Consider the following 22,992-nt stretch of genomic DNA (forward strand, 5'->3'; position numbering starts at 1 on the left):
GTGAGATTGCGAAAGATAGAGATGAGATAATGCGTCGCGTACGACGTCGTTTAGAAAGTGGAAATGAACAAACGAGCGCAGTCGAATATGGGCTAAATCTGGTTTGCGTCTGGTTTTTTCTTTTTGACTAATAGGGGAAATGGACAAATTACATAGAAAAAATAGGGTAAGAAAATTTTATTTTTGAGATCTAACGATATTTTTAATATTGATTTAGAACTCATCACATTAAAATGATAAATTTTAATAAAATATTATTTTTATTAATTTTTATCATATCAGAGTAGAAAATTTAAATAAAAAATATTTTTTTATTAAAATTTGTTATCCTAAAGTGACGAGTTCCAAACCCAAATATAGGACAGACTCGAGTTGGATATCCTTCAAGCTCTCGCCTAACAAGCTTCACTGAACACACAGAGAGATGCACCTATAGAGCTATCGAGTGAAACTACAGTCATGGGTTCGGTATAGATCTCCGTTAATCAAAAAACGACACGCACGTCGATTCAAAACCACAACCTATACCATACCCTGACCGTGATTTCACTTGACAAGCTTTCCCAAGCGAAGACGAAGCTAAAGTATCGGACAAGCTTTCTAGGTTGCAATTTCCATCAAGTTCGAATCGATTCAAGTTAGATTTTTTAAGAAAGTGAGATCTGTTAGAATTCAAGTTTGGATGAAAAGGTGATAAACTTCGACACAATCTAAGATAATAACATAATTTTTGGATCGGACCGAGTTGAGTCATGTTTCTATTCTAAAATTTTAAATGAGAACGGAGTCGAATGAAAGATATAATTTTCGGATTGGGCAGACTGAAAGATATATAATTTTCAGATCGGATCAAATTCAAGTAAGGGATACACATTTTTCTGGTTGAGTCGAGTTTACCCAAAAAGAAATCAACCAGATCCGATGTCATCCATATTCTAGCATTGGTCCTTAGTGTTTTCCCTTCAACTATGAAATGGAAATTTAAAATTTACTTATCAAATCGAAATTTAGTTATGTTGATCGATTGTGTATTTAGACGCTGGATTGACTAATAATTTTTTTTTTATAATTTAATTATCGGTTAATTTGATTCAACATAGATTAACTAATTGAAAATATTAAATATTTAATATATTATAGATATTACATAATATTTTAACCCTAAACTAGTTAAGAATAAGACTCAACTATATACTAGATTCATTAAATATTCAAAACTCAATCGAATGTTAGAATAATATCTCTATTAAACTCAAATTAATCGTTTGAGATAAAATTTACAACAAATTAGACGAACTTTGTTTAACTTAGTTAATATTTTTTTTTAAAAAAATCTAATTTAATTAACGATTAAAGGAAAAATTAATTAATTCGATAATTTAGTTCGACCACTAATCAAATTAAACGATTAAACATGCGTTAGTCAAGGTGCAAGCTAATAGGAATAACAACATGAAATTAAACATGCATGCAAGTGTTAAAATATAAATGAATTTTTTTTGGCTATCCTCCGGGTTCTAACGTTTTGTCTTGATTAATCCGAATCGACTTGCGTCGCACACCTGATTTTAGTGAGTAAGTCTCTCGGTAGGGATTTTCGACATACACGAGAACTCAAACACGAGATTTTGCTTAAACGATATCAAGTTGTTTACCACTTATGCATCAACTCATGTAAATTATAGTTGTTCGGTTCGGAACTGGGCATTAACTTATACAAATAGATCATGTATCATAGATGCATGCCTTGGATGCTGTGATGACGCTGAATTTGGTGCCTAACTTGTGCTGATTGCGGCACTTCTAAAACCCCTCTCTGGAGAGGCGGTCCAGCCGGTCCAAAGGTATTAACCGATTCAACGTTTTTTTCATCTTTAATCTTTTATTTTTGTTTTGTTTAATATTTTTTTATTTCGATTAAGTCATTATGCAATGCATGGGGGATCAGGAGCGGGAAGAAAAGGAGGAAAATCATAGGGTTGAAGAAGGGAGGAGACAAGAAATCAAAGAGATCATCAAATAACCCCAAAAATTCAGGGGACAACTTGAAGCAAAGATTGATGTCAGTGGGAAGGGAAGAGAAGTTAGTCTAAACGCAATATACTTTTGGTCTAAATCTACAGAAAAGTTAGTCTACTGCAATCAAATGGTTTAATTTAACGTAAAAATCCAATTATAAACGAGGATCCTATGAAAATTTACCAGGATTCAATGCCCAGACTTGTGTCTAGAGCAATCAAATTGGTACATGTACAATCACAAATCAATTCCAAGTAAATAAAGGAAGAGCATATATCTTCTGTTTATTGGATTTAGAAAGCCTCCAATGGCCCCTGCGTTTAGAAACAATCCTCCACAACTCGGAATGCAGCTGCAATGATCACGCTAAAGTTTAGTCGAACAGAATTTCTTTGCGTATCTGCAGGCCCTGCAGTTATCTTCCGATGGCGACTCGTCCGTCCTGATTATACAATCATCTGGTCCTGCCATGGTGAAAAGACGATACTTATAAAGGAACTTGCGATTTTCGACTTCTCGGAAGGGCAACAAATCCAGTTTCTTTTCTTGAAGAAACATGAACTCGAGGTCCCGATGATTGGTTCAAAAGAGATATGTACATAAATGCAATGATCATGACAAAAACTGGCTAATGATGGTAGGTTGTCTACGCCGGAATATTATCCAGGGAATACCCATCAAAGTCGAACTCATTTTCAGCTGGCGCAATGCCTTGTTGCTGCAGGAAAATCCAATTTTAAATGTGAGTATCCCCATCGATAAGTAAATAATAAGAATAAAGAACTAACCTGTTTCAGAAGAGCACTCATGAGATCCTCTTGTCCATAATGATTGATGAATAGACTGTCAGGGTTTACATCTGCAACATTCTCGGTCTTGACCTGAACTGTATTGTCAACAGGAAGGGAGTTGAGATGCTGATTGACATTTAATGGATTCCCCGGCTCTGTACCATCTGCTGAGAACATTGCCTTGCTTACAAAGGCCGCACTCCGGTTTTGTCCGTTCATTTGGCCCGAAGAAAACCCTTGTTGAACTAAAACCGATTGCGAAAGATCAAGGTTGCCTTGAAGAGAGTTTGAGTGCCGAGTGTCTTCAAATGTCATGCCTGCATTCTGTAGCTCCCAGTTTTGGGGTTTATGTTGATTCAAGTCATCAAATATATCATAACTTTGCATGAATCCCACTGATCCTTTAATCTCCGAGTTAAAATCTTCCTGAAAAGTCCCTTTCGGTATGCGACCAGACATCCCCGGTGTACATCCAAGGGGGAAACCATTACCAGGTAGTTCTGAAGCATGATTCATGGGGAAGTTCAACATCGAAGTGGTGTGCGGAACTGGATTATAACCGGGGGCTCGGACACTTTCTCGAATACCATTTTGTGTGGAGACATTAACAGAAATTCCATTTGATATCATAGGCTGCCCCACGGATAACGGAAGTCTGGGAGCATGAGCAAACTGTGGCTGACCCATCGGCATCAATAACGAATTATTTTGGCTACTTTGCACACCATGGGAAGCGACTTGCATATTTATCAATGACGAGTTATTTTGGCTACTCTGAACACCATGGGAAGCAACTTGCATATTTATGTTTCCTATTGATTGTGAAGTGCTAAGCTGCTTCGGCCCCATAGTCGTCGGAATTCCATGAAGTAAATTTATTTGCTTCGTACTATTCATGAGTTGTTGCTGCCCTTCTCCAAATCTTAACTTCGGATTATCGAAGCTAAAAATGTTTCTTTGATCAACAAGGGGCATAGGTATGCTCGATTTAGAAGTAGACTGACCAAGCGCAGCAGCTTGGAGTGTGGCGAGACATTGTGCAGGAAGTCGACCACCGGCAGCAAGAGCTTGAAGATCAAGCCCATTGACTGAAGATAGAGGACCAAAAGTTTCTTCTTGTGGATTCATAAAAGAAGTATTCAGATTACTCGAGTGCGGTGATACCCCACTCAGCCTTCTAAGATACAAGCGATATTTCTGATCACAAAAATAATGAAGCCTTTAATGTCAAAGAACCAAACAAAAATTCCGATTTCCGAGCATTAGTTATATGCAAGTGTAGTCAAGTAAAGAGTTTGATTATTTACTGAACATGTACCATACCTGAAGATGGCTGGCAACATTTTCTCTGGTAAGGCCAGGAACATTCATCAACTCCAAAATTTTCTTCGGGACAGCCTCTGAAGAAGAAGAAGATCAAACACCACAAGGTTAACGAAAACACCACGTAGCAAATATGATTGAAGAGAAACACCAAAACATCGACAAGCAGATAGTTGTGCTCAAAGTTAGTTCAAAACATATCCTTAATCTTGAGTTTATACAAACTACAATGTGATACGATATTGATAATTGAATATGTCGCTTAGATTTGCTCCATGCCAACGAACCAAGGGAACGCACTTCAACTCGGATTCTTGAGTTATTTGCCAGAATGAGCATACCTGTATTTGACACCCAGACCCGAGTCCGAGTAACATGGTGCAAAAGTACAACAGTTCCACCAGCGTAAAATAAACACTATCATTATATGCATATTACTAAGATGAAAAGATGGAGCATTTAGCAAGTAAACATCAGCAAAATGAAAGAAATGGGTAAAAGACTCGTACTGTCAATGCCTAGTTGATTAACTGCTGCAACAAACTGTTGATGGAGCTCAACGGACCAGACAACCCTCTGCTTCTTTAGTGAGGATGTGTCATCTTTATCATCAGTTTCATCCTCGTCATCCTTCCTCTTTTTTGAGCTTTTCCAATTCCCTTCGTTAGCCGAGGATGAGTAATCCGCCTCTTCAGATTGTTTTTGCTGCCGATCTCCTTCTTCTACACTTCCCGACTGCTCCAAGTCTTTCCACCCGTTCTTCTTCTTCCGAATGACATGCTGCCATATGTTCTTCAGCGCCTCGATGCGAACTGGTTTGATTAGGTAATCACAGGCACCGTGTGTAACACCCTTCATAACAACATGTTTTCCATCATCTGCCGACATCACTGCAGAAAATACAAGTCGAGGTATGAGGACGGAGCATACTCCAAACCCGATGAGATCGCCGATCCAAGGCAACTAAATCCATGTCAAATATATATGACAAGAGTGCTTACTGATGACAGGAAGATCCATCTCCAAACCAATATGCTCAAGAAGTTTGAATCCGTCCATGTCCGGCATATGAACATCGCTGATAACGATATCGAACCCGTTTTTGTTCTCGCGAAGGATGGACAATGCAGTCTCTGCTCGACTGCACTTGGTAACTGAAAAAACAATACAAATCACACCAATCATCCATCAAATTAAATGAATTTCAACCTCTTAGCTCCAAACAATCCGAATCCGCAAGAATAAAACGACTCCCTATATTTTTTATGCACAAATCAAAGTAGTGATCATCGACAATTCATGTAAACGATATAACATTGAAAATCCATGGCAGAAACATAAAATTAGTATACTAAACACCGAAATCAGTGATCAAAACGAAGAATTAAAGAAAACCCTAGAAAGAAATTTGGGGTTTCACCTTCATACGAACAAGTTCTTAGCATCTTTTCTAATATTATGAGACATGTTGGATCATCATCAACAACAAGTACACGCAGGCCAGCAGGGAACTGATCCGGAACTGCATCTACTGCTTTCCAACCAGCACTCGAGTTAGCAGTCGACATGGATCCCTTTCCACCACTTGAAAACCAGATCCGAAAACAGAAAACAAGGGGAAATTTTGCAGAAAGATGCCGGGTTTCACATGCTCAAACTTCAACTAACTCGACAAGCATCCAAAAAGAACAAAAGATCGATACTTGATGTCCAGAGTTGAAAATTCAAAGAGACCCAAGTTGATATAAGGAAAAAACTGATTGAAAAAGAGAGAAATTCTGGATTATCAGAATAGATAAATCATGCAAGTTGAAGTTGCTCAAGCTTTTTTCCCCCTTTAAATAAAATTTAATTGATAAATAATTGTGAAATTTCTTGTATTTTTTATTCAAAAGTGGGCCAGTTCTGTAGAGTTGTGGATCCAGCTCACATTTAAAGTTAGCAGACTCCAAACATAAATTGTATTTTTTAACTCGGTGTTAAGAAATTAACTCGATTTGTAAATTCGATTCGAAATTTTTTTTAAATAAAATCTGAGTTATAAAATATGACTCGAATAATTTTAATTTTTTAATAATTAATGAAATTATTTTTAAATTTAACTCGAGTCTCTTAACTTTATATATGTGAAAAACATTAATAAATATATATATATATATCCATATTATATTTAGTTTCATAAAACTGTTTAAATTATAATAAGTAAATATCGTAACATCATAAATATTTATAATTAGATTTAAATAAAAAAACTTTAACAACTCAACTTGACTCGACTCAAAAAATTAAATAATTTGAGTAAAAATAAAACACGTCAATTTGACTAACTAAATTTTTTTAACCCAACTTGACTCAATCAAATGTTCATTCCTAACTTAAAAGATAAAATAATTATCATCACTTTAACAAATCTATTCTTTTAGGGTAAACTACATATTTATTACCTAAACTATCAATTTTAGTTTGTTTTAGTACCTAATTTTTAGTTTTTTCAAAAGCATGCCTAATGTTTATTTTTTTTCATTTTAGTATCCCGCCATTAAAACTTAACGGACAAGCTCACCAGATGTCGCATCTACAGTCGTTGATCATCATATTCGTTGGCTGATAAAGCCTAAATTTTTCAGCTTGTAACTTTTCGACCCCCTAAACGCGATTTCAATCTTCATTTCATCGAGAAACGCTTTAATCTCTCTAAATCGACAATGGAATCTTCTATTTCTTTATCCTCTGATATCTGTCGTCAACCGCTTGATGTGCCTGAAACTTGACTATGTTGGTTGACTCGTCATTCTCTCGTTGTCCACTGTCCGAATTGGTCGTCCATCCACCGGAGCTATGCACCGTTAGCTCGCCCGTTAACGATAGAATACTTAAATGAACCAAAAACTAAACTTAGGTATTATTTTGGGAAAAAATTGGAAGTTTAGGTACTAAAACAGACCAAAGCTTATAGTTTATGTACTAAATGTGTTGTTTACCCTATTTTTTATTAGTTGATTTAATTTGATGAAAATAAATAAAAATATATGAGAACTAAATGAGATGACAAAAGTTTAAAGATTAAAATATTTTTTGGAAAGGTAAGGGCTGAAAATGTCATCAGACCATAATTTTACCGAAATATAACTTAATCATTGTGGGACCCGCATGACCGATTTACAGGTATCCACGTCAGCGGAGATGCAACTAGTGAGCGTGACGTGTCGAGGTACCCATGGTGGGTCCTTTCATCTACCATGGTAGTAGAGCAACAGAAACAAAAACATTGAAATTTTTAGGATAAACTATATTGGTAATCACTGAACTTTTAGGATACTTTCATTTTATCACAAAATTTTAACAATTACATTGTAGTTATTGAACTTTTAATTTTTTTCATTACGGCCACTATCGTTAATTGTCGTTAGAAAATGCTAACACGGAATATTCTTCCTCAAAAAACTCAAAATTTTCAAATTGGTAATAGCTACAAAAGTTGAGTTTCCAATAAATAGAATGGTCAAGAGTCGTCAAGAGTCACCATCTCTCCGTCACTTTGAACCTAACACATATTGAATTTAAAGATATTTAATCATATCGAACTTAAACGATTGATGATAACTCTAAATTTTACGTCAACAAGTGTTTGTAAGTGGCTGAGATTCATGAATTTGAGCTTGTAAAGCTAAGTTCGAATCCTACTACCGTCACTATTGATGGACAATCTGTTAATTCCAATGTAAATCTCAATTGAGTCTTAACTATCCTGATCCTGGACTGGGGAAGCCATCCTTAATCTAAACTTTTTTGTAACAAAAAAAAAACTATAAATTTTACAAGTTAAGGTCCAATATTTTTAGTCACTTAAAAACGATTTCAATAATAACACTGTTAACTATTGCTTGTACCGTTGTTTTATTTTACTCCTCCACGAGGACAAAACTAAAACCAATAGCATATCATAAACCAAACTATCTCATTTGTTAAAGGAATAATTGTTATTTTTAGATGTTTCAGATTCAAGCACCACAGACAGTTAAGATATTTGAGCGTTCATTGTCAAATGATTGAGTCTTTTAAACAAATAATATCACTTATAATCACCCTAGATTAATAAAAAAACCAAGAGCAGGGAATTGAATGGTACTTTATTGGGATTAAGGTTTGTTAGACATAAATATCGAATACAAATATTTGTCAGATATAAATAAATATAAGATTTTAATGCATATTTAAAAATTATATATTCATGAACTCAAATGACTTCAGTGTTGAAGAGATTATTATTATCCGTAAAGATCTTACGTTCGAGCATTTGTATCTTCAGGGTGTGTTTTGTCAATGTTTAAAAAATATTCGGAACAAATACTACTTGTAATCACTCGAGACTATTAAAAAAATTATATATTCATATTTATAAAAAAACATATATTGTTAAAAAAATAACAAAGGTTTATTTATACCAATAGTTTCCTAGTGGTGCCTCGGTTATCATGATTTACATGTTTACATGAAAAATTATATATAAATTTTGGGTCAAGTTGCCAACTTGATAAGAGGAGAGCCTGGCCATGTGAATTGTGGGATGAATTGTACTTGTGGGGGAGTTTTATATATTTTCACATGGCTTTCCCTTAGTCAGCAAAGCTAATCATGGTGCATTTTTGGAACTTAAAAGAAACCCTAAATGTGCATCTAATTGGTCTAATTTTGTACCTCTTTTATTTGTTAGGCTAAATTAAAAAGAGTGTATATACATAGTTGCATTTAGAGAGTTTATTTTCTCAATTAATTTCTAATTTACCTAATAAAATTAAAATATTATATGTATATGTCGAGTCGTGTGTGAAATTTTATCAGACAAATCAAGTCGAGTTTCTGGTAGGTTAGAATATTCCTAAACCCAGATCGAATCCAATAAAATATAAAGAAATAAAATATTTTAATCAATTTAAATCAAATAAAATTTGATCCGACTCGATCCGTATCTATCCGTATATGCATTTGCATATCATCATTGTTTCTTTACAAAAGACACTAAATTAATATCAAATTGGGGGATGATTAAATGAAGCCTATAAACTTTTCTTTTGTTTCGAATCTTTGGTGTTATTTAGTTAATTGTGAGAGATTATAATCTTTTTAAAATGAAAAATAAGGACAAGGTGAAAATGATAAGTGAGGGGGTGAAAGATCTTTAAAAGAAAAAAAAGGCAAATTCACACAATTGTTCCCTAATATTTACACAGAGAGTCACTTTATCCTTATTCTTTTTTTTTCCGGACCATTTCACTTCCCAACGTTTTTATTTTAGGTCAAAACAAACTCTGTTAGATAAAAGTCGTAGTTAACTAACTATCAACACATTTTACTAATATGACATTTTCACATGTGATCAATTTATGAGTAACACGTATCTCATCACCTAGAATGATGACATAACATGTGTTATATCATTGAAAGTGATGGCGTGTCATGTGCTACGCCATTCAAAATGATGACATGGCATGTGTCACATTACCCAAAATAGTAACATGACACATTGCATGTCAACAGTTGATCATTTATGAAAATTTCACGTCAACGACATATATTGAAAGGTAGTCAATTAACGGTTTCCATCTATCAAGGTATGTTCTAAAAAAATGAAACGTTGGGATAAAATGATCAAAAAAAGAGTAAGAGTAAAGTGAATATTTGTGCAAACGTTGGGGTGTAACTGTGTCATTATGCTCAGAAAATAAGTAGTAAAGAGATTAAAATTAAGGAAGTTAACAATTAAAGCCGCCTCAAGCCAAATTCCTTAAGAATATCAAAAGCAACCCAAATTAATGGTAAAGAATGATGGATCAATGATTTCATGAATGAAATACTACCAAATTTGGGTCTTCAAAACTCCCTTAAAACTTGCTTTATCCGATTCATTCCCAAAGATTGGGGAATCATAATCCCCTCTTCTTCTCCCCTTCAAACTCCCTCTTTTAAGGTACCTAAACCTCTCATCTTCCCTATAAACCTCACTCCTCAAGTGTGGATACCCATGGATTACATACTCTGAAGGCTCAAAAATTGGGGTCTCTCTTTGATTCATCTCATTGTGTTTGTTTGATGGACTGAACAACGGATATTCCCTCCTGATTACCTTCAAGCAGTTTTCTATAACTCTGATTTCCTCTTTCAGTCTGTTCCTTATATCTCTCAGAATCTGCAGGGATCTCTCAGGTTTTGAACAATTAATGGATCCTGAGCTTTGGGTTTCAATGAATGACGTGAAACATCGTTGATCGGATTCGAATACGGGGTCGTATCGCATTTGATACAGATGTGTTGCCTCCTCTCTGAGTTGAAAGCTCTTCTCTTTGCATTGTCTGATAGACATGAATATGCCTGCATGTGAGGAACATTTTCCATTACTCTTATGAAAACCAAATTGTGTTACTCCTTCATGGTCTAATCATGGTTTTGGTCCTTAATACTCTAAAATTAAGGATTCTGTCCCTCTTTTTTATTTATCATTACAAAATAGTATTACACTGTAACTACGGTTATATCAACTACTTCATCTAACTAGTTAATATATATAGAGTAAATTACATATTTAGTACTTAAATTATCAATTTTGGTCTATATTAGTACCTAAACTTTTAATATTTTCAAAATCATACATAACATTTAGTTTATGTTTCATTTTAGTACACGTTAAAAACTTAACATTAAGTTTTGAAAAAAGTAGTAAGTTTAGGTACTAAAATGAATCAAAAGTGATAGTTCAGGTACTAAATGTGTTAAATTTTTAACGGCGTACTAAAACGGAACAAAAACAACACATTAGGTATGATTTAAAAAAATTAAAAAATTAATGCTAAAATGGATCAAAATTAATAGTTTAGATACTAAACACATAATTTACCATAGTATATAATCATAATAAACACGATACGGTATAAAATAATCACAATTAGAGATAGATCAAGAGATGTTTGAGACACAATTACACCCCTAAAAATTTTGAATTCAAATATAATTTAAATATTTTTTAATAATAATCTAAATTTATATCCTTATTACAATACTTTCGTATACTTTAGGTAATAATATGTACTTAAAATCATAGTAACTACAATTTGTTGAAATCTACCAAGCAGTCTAATCCAATCCAACTTCCAACGCTACCAAATTGAACAAAAAGGCAATTAAAATAAAGATAAATTATGCATTTTAATATCTAAATTATCAGTTTTAGTCTGTTTTAGTACTAAATTTTCAAAAAAAATTAAATTATGTCTAACATTTAGTTTTTGTTCCATTTTAATATCTGTTAAAAACTTAATGCGTTTAGTACATAAACTATCAGTTTTGATCTGTTTTATTAATGTGTATATTAAAATTGATCAAAACTGATAGTTTAGATACTAAACACGTAATTTGCCCTTAAAGTAAATCTAACCTCTGAGACAAGCATGAAGGCAGCCTCAGCTTTTGGATGCTTATTCTTATCAGGGTGAAGCTGCAAAGCTGTAAAACCAAAAGCAACCCTTTTTGAAACGCTACAATGACGAATATATTACATATAAAATCTTCAAGTTTTTCAGTTCCTGACATTAAATATACGCCTACCAAGTTTATGATAACGCCTTTTGATAAGCTCTAACCCAGCATCTTCTGCAACCTGCAATGGAAAGATCACGAGCCTAATGAAACAAAAGGGATTGAATTCTTTGGTACAATTTATAGGCGGAGGAGATGGCGGTTCGCACGCTGGTGCTGGGAGCTGGCAATGCGAAAAGTCTATGATCAAAATATTAAAAGCCTTGAGAAAGGAAAACGAAGAGACGTACTCCCAAGAGGCGATACCAGTCGATGAAACGCGACCTCCCAAGGTGTTTGATACGGTGCCTGTGAGAGCATGCAACGGTGGTGCTCGCCATGGAACAAATTTCCAGTACTAGCTGTGACTTTGCATCCGATAATGATTCGAACCCAATTCTCCCCATTGCTTGAATTTGAAGATTGAAAAGGAAAAAGTGGGGTCTTAACCTAAGAATCGATGGATCAAGCCATGGGGATGAGAGAAAGAAATGACGTGAATTGAGAGGTTGAGCGGTTAAGAAGTTTATTTGAAAGTGGATCAGTTGGTGGGAAGAAGAAGAGTATTGTTTTGCCGATTAAAGTAAAAAAAAAGAGAATTTTTTAGGGTTTTTTAATTCAATTTTCTAAGGAATTAAAATGTTTAAATTAATTTCGAGTTCTGAATTTAAATCACTTTTGCAGTTAAAAAATTGGAAATTAATTGTTAGATTAGATTTTTTTCCCCTAAAATTTAAAACTGAGATTATTGGATAACTGAAAATCCATTCATTGATTACAATATTCAAATTAAATTTATTTGATAATATTAAGAATAACTCATATACTATTTATATAAATTATTCAGATCATAAATCTTTAAATTGGAAGATAATTTATGTTTAAATATATTTGAATTTATATTTTTTAAATATCATAATAATAATTATATAGATTGAATTAAAATCTAATTCATTTTTAAATATTTTCTTTAAAATTTACAAATTATTAATAAAATAATACATTTTTCTTTGTCTCTTTTTGACATATGGAATGACTAATAAATTTCAACAGGTTAACATTAAAAGAGTATTGAATTCATTCACATGAAATTGGAGCGTCGAACCAATGTGACCCACTCGTAGGAAACCCTACGGTGAAAATTAGGGGTGTGCAAATCCGGGTACTCGGAACTTTCGGGTCGACGATTTCTCGGCCGTGTTTCGATCCGGATGTTACGGGTACTCGGTAATCGGGTACTCAGATTTTGCGGGTACTCGGTAATCGGGTACCCGATACCCGGTTTTTAATTTTTAATTTTAAATTATTAATTTTAAAAATATATACACAAATTTAAATGTTCGAAACTTCGAATTACATACTCTAATATCCGAACATAAAATTTAAAAGTTCGAAATACAAAATATAATAATCATAATATAAATAATTCATTATATTTTATATAATTATATATAAAAAATAAAAAAAAAATAAAAACTAACCGGGTACCCGAAAAAACTAGATTTTGTGACCTGACCCGACCCGGAAAATGTCGAGCCGGGTACCCGACCTGGCCGGGTAATTTTTTTTAGAGAATTACCCGATTTTTTTAGATCCAGGTCGGCGGGTCGGGTCAACCGGGTCGGGTAATTTTGCACACCCCTAATGAAAATAAAGGTTTCAAAAAGGACAGTTGAAACATAGTCACAACTAAGAATATATTTTAATATGATTAAAATGGACGGGTTTTGAATCGACCAGATCCGATAGTGTCAAAAAATTTTAAAAGAATTTTGGGTTAGAGTCGGGTTTAGGTGGAGAGTAAAAAACTCCGATCCGAGGATAATAATATAATTTCTTTAAAATTTTATTTTTAATTAAATCTTTATTTTATGTTAGGTCGGATCGGATTTATACTCTAAAAATTTAAGTCAGAATCGGAGTCGGGTAGAAGATATATATTTTTTGTTCGTGTCCAATCGAATGGAGAATATATCATATTCGGATCGAATCAAATTCGACTTAACCAAAAATGCAATCCTAATCCAACATGTTTCCATCCCTAGGCTTAATAAATTTTTCTTTATTTATTTATTTTAAAAATTATCATTTTATTTATTTATTTATTTATTAAAAATATTTTTTAATATAAATTAATACTTAAAAAATAATTTACAAGTAACAAAACTCCTCTTATTCCTTGTGAAGCCCATGAATTAAAAGATATATTTAGCTTTTCAAAAAAGTCGTATATCATTACGGCTAAAAAATGTACTGATTTTGTTATTTTTTATCGGTTTTGTTATTATTGGACATTTTTACCAGAAATGTTAAAAATTTAATATTTTAGGTAAAAATAATAATGTTTTAGGTAATTTTTTTACCATTTTTTTATTTAAATAATAACAAAATCGATAACGTCTTATTTTAACCTTATATTAAGGTGTCGCATTGTAGAACTTACCTATATCATTTGGGATGATCATTTTACATGGACAAAAAGTTTTGGTTCGGCCCGATCTTGCCCAACTTTATAAGAAATATTTTAAAAATAGGTTTGATCGAATCGAATCAAGTTTTACTATATGAAAAAGATATAATCAAAATTGAGCTAAAATATTTTAAGATAATATTTGAAAACCGAAGACGGGTCAAATGATGGATGAAGTAAGAGTGTAAATGAATTGAGTTTGAATGAATAATATTACATTCATGTTCGTTCGTTTATTTTTAAAGGTGACAATGTTTGATTCGTGTTCGTTCAATTTTGTAGTATCGTGTCCATTTATTTATTTTTTAAAGTGTTCATGTTTGTTCGTTTAGTGTTCGTCTATATATTTTTGAATATGTTCATGTTCGCGAATATGTTTGTTTTATGTTCGTTTAGTGTTCATTTGTATGTTTGTGAACATGTTCGTTTATATATGCATCCACAACAACAACTAACCGGAGGTAGTGACATGGACCTTATTGAAAACGAATTAAAAGTTGACTGTACTGCAAGTTTCAAAGTTGGGTGACCAAAATACAAGCGTCCTAAAATTTTGAGAACTATTTATAAACTTTACCCAAAAATTATTTTTTACCTAATGGTATCTTCATTTGGGCTTGAAAAATATTCGACTCTTTGCTCAAATCGGACCATGCTTGGACTGACCCACAAACTTGAATTATTATTCGTAAAATATTTTTTAATTTATTTTAATAATTAAATTAAAAATATTATTATTATTTAATTTCAAGCTAATTTTAATAAACAGACTAAAATTATAACTTATACTTTAAATTACCTCAAAATTTTAAAATAGTGTAGTTGAATCGTTAAACTATTAATATTGTTTCAATCAAATTCTTTTTATCAATTTAACTATTGATTTGAATTTTTAAACACTATACGTCTTTTACATGGGTAATTTGGATCTTACATCTTAAAAGTAAGAATAATCCTATCAAAATCTGGTGACACGTGTTAATTTCTTCTTTAAGTAACACGAGTCATAATCTGGTACTTTAAAAGTTTTGTTAAAAATTAAAAAAATTAAAATATTTATTTATTAAAGAAAAACATAAACATCAACTTCTAAACCTACGTCGGTCGTCGCCTTTTTTCGTCGACGAAGTTCCACCCGATCTCATCTCCCTCGGTGAGTAAAACCCTTATGAATTTGTGACCAATTGACGACAAATCGATGTTTTATTCAATGCGAATCCTATGATGAAAATCGTGATCCTAAGCGATCTCGACAGGAACTACGACGGCGTATGACTAGGAAGATGACAATGACTACGTCGACGATAGTGGTCATGGCCAAAAAAGGGCAGCGACGACGGGAACTATTATGAGACTTTTTTTATAATTTAAGAGAATTTTTTTATAAATATAATAATTTTTAAATATAATAATAATTTTAAAAAATAAATTTCAACACACCATATTGCGAAACGTGGCATTTAATATGAAAATTAACGTCGTTGACGACCCGAACACTAAATAGATAACGTTATACACCTGGATGAGTCAAAAAATAGTTTAAACACATTCTACAAAACAATATAGTTTTGAAACTTATTTTGGGTGGTAAGCCTATTTTTAATTGGCTTTTATCTGAGCTGACATTTAATTAAAGGTAGCAAATGTTTCATTCGGATCGGGTCATTTCGAGTTAGGTAATTTTAGATCTAGATTAAATTTAGTTTAATTTTATTCGGATTAGATCGGATATGGTTCGAAGCTAGTTCAGGTGTACGATGAATCGGATCGGGTCGAATCAATTTTTGAGTAAGGTGATTATTAGATCGTTTGTTTTCCGGTTCGGATCAATATCAAATCGATTGATTTTTGGATCGGGTCAATATCGGGTCGGGTCAATACCAGATTGGTTGATTTTTGAGTCGAGTTAATACTAGACCGGTTAGATTTCGAGTTAGGTCAATATCAGATCTGTTGATTTTGGTTTCAGTCAAACTTTAAATCAGATCAATTCGGTTGAATTGGTTATGAGTCAAATCAAAATCAAGTATATATAGAATAATTAATATATACTTGTAAAAATATGTCTTCTTATTTGTTAATTTTATTATTTAGGTTTAACTTCAATTCTTAATCGTTCAATATTTTGAATTAAATTATTATTTAGAGATGATAAATTGATAATTGGACACAAATACGATCTTATAACATGTGTTAAAATATGTTATCAAAATTTTATATTGATCTCGTATGAAAAATTTATAATAAGAACTATTTGATAAATAAATATTTTTTATTAAAATTTTATTTCCAATTATAAATTTAATACTTTTATTAAAATTTTAAAAAATAATACATAACTTTATTTGTTAAATTTTAATCGCAATATAAGTAAATTTTATTTTTTTATTATAAATATAATATTATTTCTTTTGTTTTAGTTGTTTTCTATTATTTTAATTATAAATCTAATATTTTTATAACAAGTAAGATAAATAAATTTTATTTATTACTGTTTTCAATCTTACAATTAGATTCTTACTTTTTTTTATTCCTCTTAAGATTTATATTATTTTATTATAAATCTAATATTTTTAATAAATTATCAATTTTATTTAAACTAATTTATTATTGAAAACAATTTTTTATCGTTTAATAACTTTTATCGATTTCAATTTGTTCGTGTTGCTTTCGGGTCAAGTTAAATTCGGTTAGGGTTACTTTCGAATCAGTAAAATTTGGTTCGGGTTTTTCGGTTCTAATTGATTTCAGTTTCGCTAAATTTTGGATCGGATATGGGTTGTGTATCAGATCAAATTTGATTATCATGTTCAGATTAATATCAAGCATTGAGTCGGATAAATCGGTTCTGATAATCGGGTTCAAGTCAAGTTTGCCAGGTCTACATTTAATGTCCAAACATATTGTTAAACCGGCGGAAAAACATACACGAACAATACTTAATTAAAATGTTTTTAGATTTAGAGATCAATTTACAATCTAAACATAGTTTAGGGATATCCAGAAGAATAAACTCTTTTTATTTTTTGTGTATTCGGTCAGTTTTGCCAAAGGTGCGTGCCCTCTCGGATTCCTAATTTCCAATCAGTTTTCCTTTTCCATCTCGTCAGCGTTTTTGTGGATACGTCTGTTCTGCTAACTGGCAAACAAGATTTAGCGGAGACACACCTACGTTTCGCGGAAATTCTTTTAGATCCTTTTGCTGTTCTTTTCAAGGAATCACAGTCAATTTCACGATCTTCGTTTGATTGCTTTGGTTGGTTTCTCTGAGAGATCTGGTGGATTAGGAAAGCTGACACGATGGCCGCCGGCACAATGGCGACGGCGGCGGGGGCGGCAGTGATACTGTACTACGTCTGGTTGAGGAAATCGGAAGCTAAAGGCGGCGCGGTGGCTGGAGAAGAAGACGACGACTTATCGAGTTCGAGCAGATCGGTGAAGCGGAGGATAGCTAGAAGACCGGCTCAAGCGCCCGCCACGTGGCTAGAAGCGATCGCGACGATATCAGAGACACTGAGGTTTACCTACTCGGAGACTCTCGGGAAATGGCCGATCGGCGATTTGGCTTTCGGCATTAATTATCTTATGCGGAGGCAGGTTCGTAAAATGCATGCGCACGCTTTTGTTTCAAGTAATGCTTTGAGGCGAAGATTAAAAATTGTGTGTTGAAAAACTCTTCTTCTTCTTCTTCTTTTTAGGGAAATTTTCAAGTGGAAAGTGTATATGGTGGAGATAATTGTCTGGAACTTAAGGGTGAAGAGATTATAAAGGAGTTGAATAGTCTGCTAAGACTGCTAACTCTTTGTATGCTTTTCTCAAAGAAGCCATTTCCGGTGTTTCTAGACTCTGCTGGTCTCTCACAGGAAGATGTACTTCTTCATAAACCTAAAGCTGAGGTATGTTACCTTCTTCAAACCATTTATTTATTGTTTTGATTTTATAATGTGAAAAATGAAAACTTTTGTTTGATGAAGCATCCTACTAGTCTGTTAATTCTTGATCTATGAAGAATGGATCAACGAAATAAATATTAGAGCTATTGCTTATTAATATTAATTGAAAAGTATACTTTTATATTTCATCGTGTATTATTGTACGTTAAAAAAACTTTTTCTTATCCTGTTCTGCTGTACTCGATGTCTTAGTTTTGTTAAAAATTCTTGTTCATCAGGTACATATTGTGCTGTACTCATATTATTTGTTTGTTTTGTCACTTCCCAGTTCTTAATAGATTCTGTGAAGTCTTATCATTGAATAGTTTATTGATGGTCTAGACACTGAATGTTCTTGATTTCTGTCACTCGGATTTGGGTAAATATCAGGTATGGATATGATCAATGTTCTAAAAGTTTTTCATATATTTGGATGACCATATCTCATACTCGATTCATGTCTTAGATATGACTATTTTTTTTTAAATAATCTGGGCTAACATAGCTTATGATATCAAATAGGAATACTGAATGAAGATCTTACCTTAAGCACAAGGGAACATATAGCTAACAAGGCTTGGTTGTGGGGAAAGAATCAGAATTCACTGTAAAAGATTACCCATTTTCATCAAACTTATGTAAAGGACCTTAAGAACCAAGGGAGCATCTCTTGTTGTTGTTGATGTAGGCTTGAGTATCCACACGAAACTCCTTTTCCTTGTCTAGGTGGAAATGCTTTAACTTTTACCAAAGTCAAAATAGTATTAGAGATTTTTGGCCTAGCTCTTTGATGGTTAACAACTATGTTGCTTTGACCCTTTATTATATTGAAGTACCATATCTGACACTCATATCTTATAATTATCCATATCATATGACCCTTCAAGAATTGTTTAAATACATGAAAAACTTGGGAAAAAACTAACATACCTGTGTTTGAAACGTACTTGTATTCGGCACGCACATGACACACCTCAAGTTTGAGTAACAATGATTAGCATCCTCGTTTGAATTTAACATACTTGGATTTTATGTTTCTGTGGATAGTTGTTCAGTAACTGTTTTTTTTCCCATCAGTTTCAACTAATTTGAAATAATTGTTGCAGCTCATGAAACCAGCTTTCACAATCATACGTGATAAAAATTCGAAGTGTTTCCTTCTATTGATTCGTGGCACTCACAGCATTAAAGATACACTAACAGCAGCAACCGGTGCAGTAGTGCCTTTCCACCATTCGGTTTTAGATGATGGTGGGATTAGCAACCTCGTCTTAGGATATGCACACTGTGGAATGGTTGCAGCAGCTCGTTGGATTGCAAAGCTCACTGCTCCTTGCCTACTCAAGGCTCTTGGTGAATATTCTGACTACAAAGTTAAGGTAATTGCTAACTGTTTTGTTTTTAACTTTATTCAATGAATAAAAACTAGGAACCGAAGTCTAATTGGTCTAACTTTTCTTCTCAACTAGATCATGTATATTTTGTTGATGCCTAATTGTTGATTTTTTTTTGGTTCCTTGATGTCTGGCCTTATTGAATTTAGTTGTTGTTTTCTTACTTTTTGTTGAAATTATATACTTTTGTGATATGATGATTGAAAATATTTTGCAAGCCTATATTTACATCTGTTTATCTAATATTTTCTTTCATTGTTAGATCGTCGGGCATTCTCTTGGAGGTGGAACAGCAGCATTGTTAACATACATTCTTCGGGAACGTAAAGAGTTTGCCTCCGGCACTTGTTTTACATTTGCCCCTGGTAAACAATTTAACATATTAAATGTTTCGTATTTATTATAGATGTCCCGTTGATGTAAATCCTCATTCTCTATAATAAGCTATTTATCAAAAACAGAACATGTCTATATTAATATGCATGCTCGTCCAACACTCGTGCTCTATTCCAAGTAACATATGCTTTTTGCTTTTAGTGAAAGGTTGTTACGGGGCAAATCTATGTTAGGAAAGGCCCTTAATTTGGGTTATTTAATTAAGGCTTGGGTTACTCTTTTATTTCTTTCCTTAATTAAATAACTCAAATTAAGGGCCTTTCCTTCCATAGATTTGGCCTGTAACAGAGGTTTTGTTTTAATATATGGTTGATGAGGCTTTTTCTTCTTCTTTAAAAGAAATTGATTGCACTACTTTCTAAACACTTAAAGTTTTAACGTTGCAGCTGCCTGTATGACATGGGATTTAGCAGAATCAGGCAAGCACTTCATTACAACTATCATCAACGGCTCTGATTTAGTGCCTACATTCTCTGCTGCTTCAGTTGATGACCTTCGCACTGAGGTACTTTTCACTTCCTCATCACTGGAACAAAATGCGAATAATGTTTTTAATGGTTGTAATCCATTTTTTTAAAATTTTTTCTGAAGTATCTGTGACCAATACTCATGTTCAACACATAGATACAACTATATGGGCTCCAAGAATTCTCCAAATACATTAAAAACTTAAAAAATCTGATCATACCTGCGTCAGACACATATTTGTGTATGACATTTACCCTTAAATCCGAATAAGCTTACCCAATTATTGTACTTCCTTACCTTCAAAATTTGTTATCATCAGGTTACAGCATCATCATGGTTAAATGATTTGAGGGATCAAGTTGAACGAACCAGGGTTCTTAATGTTGTTTATCGTTCTGCCACTGCTTTGGGTTCACGTCTTCCCTCGATGGCTACTGCAAAAGCCAGGGTCGCTGGTGCTGGTGCTCTTCTTCGACCTGTTTCTAGCAGCACAAAGGTAAAGCCGATAACAATCTACAGAGCATTTCACAAATGCACAGTTTTTTAGTATAGTCTGATTATGATTTAAGTAATGACTAAATATATTTGGTTTTCCTATAAAAAAAATATATATATATTTGGTTTGATTTTCGATTAATCAATTAAAAATCATAATTATTCAATTCAAACTGCATTGATTTTTATAATCTGAAAATAAATTTTTATTTTTAAATTAGGTTTTAGATGATTCAATGTTTTTCCCCCTCGATAAATATGTGTATTAAAACAGAACCAAATTATGATCAACCCCTAATTTCAGTCAGTTTTTGGGTGAATTCCTTTCTCTTTAAAACTATAGGTTGTCATGAAAGGTGCTCAAAATGTTGCTCAAGCTGTTGTAAGAAGCCGCTCATCTCTAACTTCATGGTATTGCATCGGTCCCCGTCGTCGGAATGTGAGTTCTGGATTAATTGAAGCTTCGATGACATCTGAAAGTTCTGAAGCTCTAGTGACAGAAGTGGTCACAATAAATGAAACCAAAGTGGAATGTAGTTCCGGTGGTGGTTCAGGCCATGATGACACCGATGAAGATGAACCCCTGATTGCTATGGATAGAGTTATTACTACATCTACCACAGATGAAATTGCAGGCGGCGAGTTGTGGTATGAACTCGAGAAAGAGCTTAAGAGGCGGGAGAGTGAAGTTGATCTTCATGCCTGCTCAGAAGAAGCTGCCGTGGCAAAAGAAATTATGGAGCAGGAGAATGTGCTCGCAGCCGATGCATCCTCAGGAAGTAGAAGTCCCATTTCTTCCCCAGATGCCTCTGAGAACCTCCGATTCTATCCCCCAGGTAGAATTAAGCATATCGTTGCCACACCTCTGTCGGATGCTGTTGACCTAGATGATGACCAAAACGTTGATGGGTCCGGGAAGGGTCCGGTTCGCATATACGAAACACCTAGGGAACTGTATAGTAAGATCCGGCTATCGAGAACCATGATTAATGATCATTATATGCCCATGTATAAGAAAATGATGGAATTGCTAATTGTTGAACTTGAAAAGGATAAGGATTGTGGCTTTGATGTTTTATAAGATTGAAGGAATTACAGTGCTGTTTTTCACGTTTGTAGTCTATTTAAGAAATCTGAGACTTGTAAATGACAAAATTCGAAATGTAAGTGCTGATTTAATCAATTGTATTGATCTTTCGATTTCTATCCAAATTTCAAATATTTTAAAGAGAAATTAGTATCATGAACTATCACGTCAGCACTGTAACTTGTCATGTCAGCACCGTTTTAACTGTCAAACGAGAAAAAACGTTGGTCAAAGGGTTATATTAAATTCGATTTCTAAGTTGAAGGGCAACATTCAGAGAAAATAATAATATGAGGGCTACAGTGGTTTTTTTACAAAAGTATATGGACCTTTGATGACTTTTTACCCATTATTTATAACAATTTACAAATTTAGGGACCAATTTGACACAGAAAAGCCCAAGGACTAATTTGACCAAATTTACCCTAAAAAATAAGGACTAAGCTGACCCCAACCCCCCAACCCAAGACTAAAAAGTATATATATATATATAAAGATTATAGACCAATTTAACCAAATTTATCAAGTCCACGCGTCATTTTATGCTCTAAACATGGAAATCGATTCTACACCAGTCCCAACCTTACTGGTTGATGCACACACATTCCTATAATAAACTGAACAAACAAACTAATATTAACAACTAATTGAATAAAATTATTTTGTTTGTATTCGTTCAGTAAAAAATTTAGTAAACATAGTTTGTTTACGTTCGTTCATGTTCGTTCATTTAAATGAAATAAATACAAATAAATAAACGTAAATGCACGGACATAAAATTATTTGATTTAAATTTGAGAATTGATTTTTTATTTTCAAATAATTTTAAGATTTATATTTTCTTTAATTAATTTGAGTATTTTTATTTTGAGTTTAAAATTAATTGAGTTTAAAAATATTAATGTATTTAAGGTTAAAATTTATTAAGTCTTAATATTTCAAAAGATCCGGAGAACATGAACATAAATTAACAAACATAAATAATCGAACATAAACGAAAAGATTATCGAACGTTCACGAACATAAACAAACAAATGAGTAATTTGTT

At 33.0% G+C, this 22,992-nt stretch overlaps 2 protein-coding genes across 2 annotated transcripts; one reads left to right on the top strand and one right to left on the bottom strand.

Annotated features, from left to right (window-relative positions):
• Window positions 1-2,136: 2,136 nt before the first annotated feature.
• Window positions 2,137-5,878, bottom strand: LOC120209531 (two-component response regulator ARR2-like). Its single transcript, XM_039208519.1, has 7 exons — window positions 5,554-5,878; window positions 5,135-5,287; window positions 4,643-5,023; window positions 4,134-4,210; window positions 2,808-4,007; window positions 2,672-2,737; window positions 2,137-2,483 (listed from the first exon to the last, which is right to left on the bottom strand). The coding sequence occupies exons 1-7, from the start codon at window positions 5,699-5,701 to the stop codon at window positions 2,466-2,468; spliced, it is 2,043 nt and encodes a 680-aa protein (XP_039064450.1). The 5' UTR covers window positions 5,702-5,878; the 3' UTR covers window positions 2,137-2,465.
• Window positions 5,879-17,388: 11,510 nt separating this feature from the next.
• On the top strand, window positions 17,389-21,967 carry LOC120209532. The gene is made up of 7 exons (XM_039208520.1): window positions 17,389-17,769; window positions 17,871-18,068; window positions 19,211-19,483; window positions 19,761-19,863; window positions 20,281-20,399; window positions 20,682-20,858; window positions 21,201-21,967. Exons 1-7 carry the CDS (start codon window positions 17,473-17,475, stop codon window positions 21,936-21,938), a joined length of 1,905 nt encoding a protein of 634 aa, XP_039064451.1. The 5' UTR covers window positions 17,389-17,472; the 3' UTR covers window positions 21,939-21,967.
• The last annotated feature ends 1,025 nt before the right edge of the window (window positions 21,968-22,992 follow it).

The sequence above is a fragment of the Hibiscus syriacus genome, unplaced genomic scaffold (genome assembly GCF_006381635.1).
Source record: "Hibiscus syriacus cultivar Baekdansim isolate YM2019G1 unplaced genomic scaffold, ASM638163v2 tig00019131_pilon, whole genome shotgun sequence".
In the NCBI taxonomy this organism is placed as follows: domain Eukaryota; kingdom Viridiplantae; phylum Streptophyta; class Magnoliopsida; order Malvales; family Malvaceae; genus Hibiscus; species Hibiscus syriacus.

What these genes read in the sequence shown, in the direction of transcription:
- LOC120209531 (XM_039208519.1), bottom strand. Translation starts at nt 5,701, where the DNA reads ATGTCGACTGCTAACTCGAGTGCTGGTTGGAAAGCAGTAGATGCAGTT. An exon ending in GATGGATCTTCCTGTCATCA is followed by an intron (nt 5,024 to 5,134) that starts GTAAGCACTCTT and finishes TATTTTCTGCAG; the next exon opens with TGATGTCGGCAGATGATGGA. An exon ending in TGAGTGCTCTTCTGAAACAG is followed by an intron (nt 2,738 to 2,807) that starts GTTAGTTCTTTA and finishes ATTTTCCTGCAG; the next exon opens with CAACAAGGCATTGCGCCAGC.
- LOC120209532 (XM_039208520.1), top strand. Translation starts at nt 17,473, where the DNA reads ATGGCCGCCGGCACAATGGCGACGGCGGCGGGGGCGGCAGTGATACTG. An exon ending in TTCATAAACCTAAAGCTGAG is followed by an intron (nt 18,069 to 19,210) that starts GTATGTTACCTT and finishes TAATTGTTGCAG; the next exon opens with CTCATGAAACCAGCTTTCAC. An exon ending in ATTCTGACTACAAAGTTAAG is followed by an intron (nt 19,484 to 19,760) that starts GTAATTGCTAAC and finishes TTTCATTGTTAG; the next exon opens with ATCGTCGGGCATTCTCTTGG.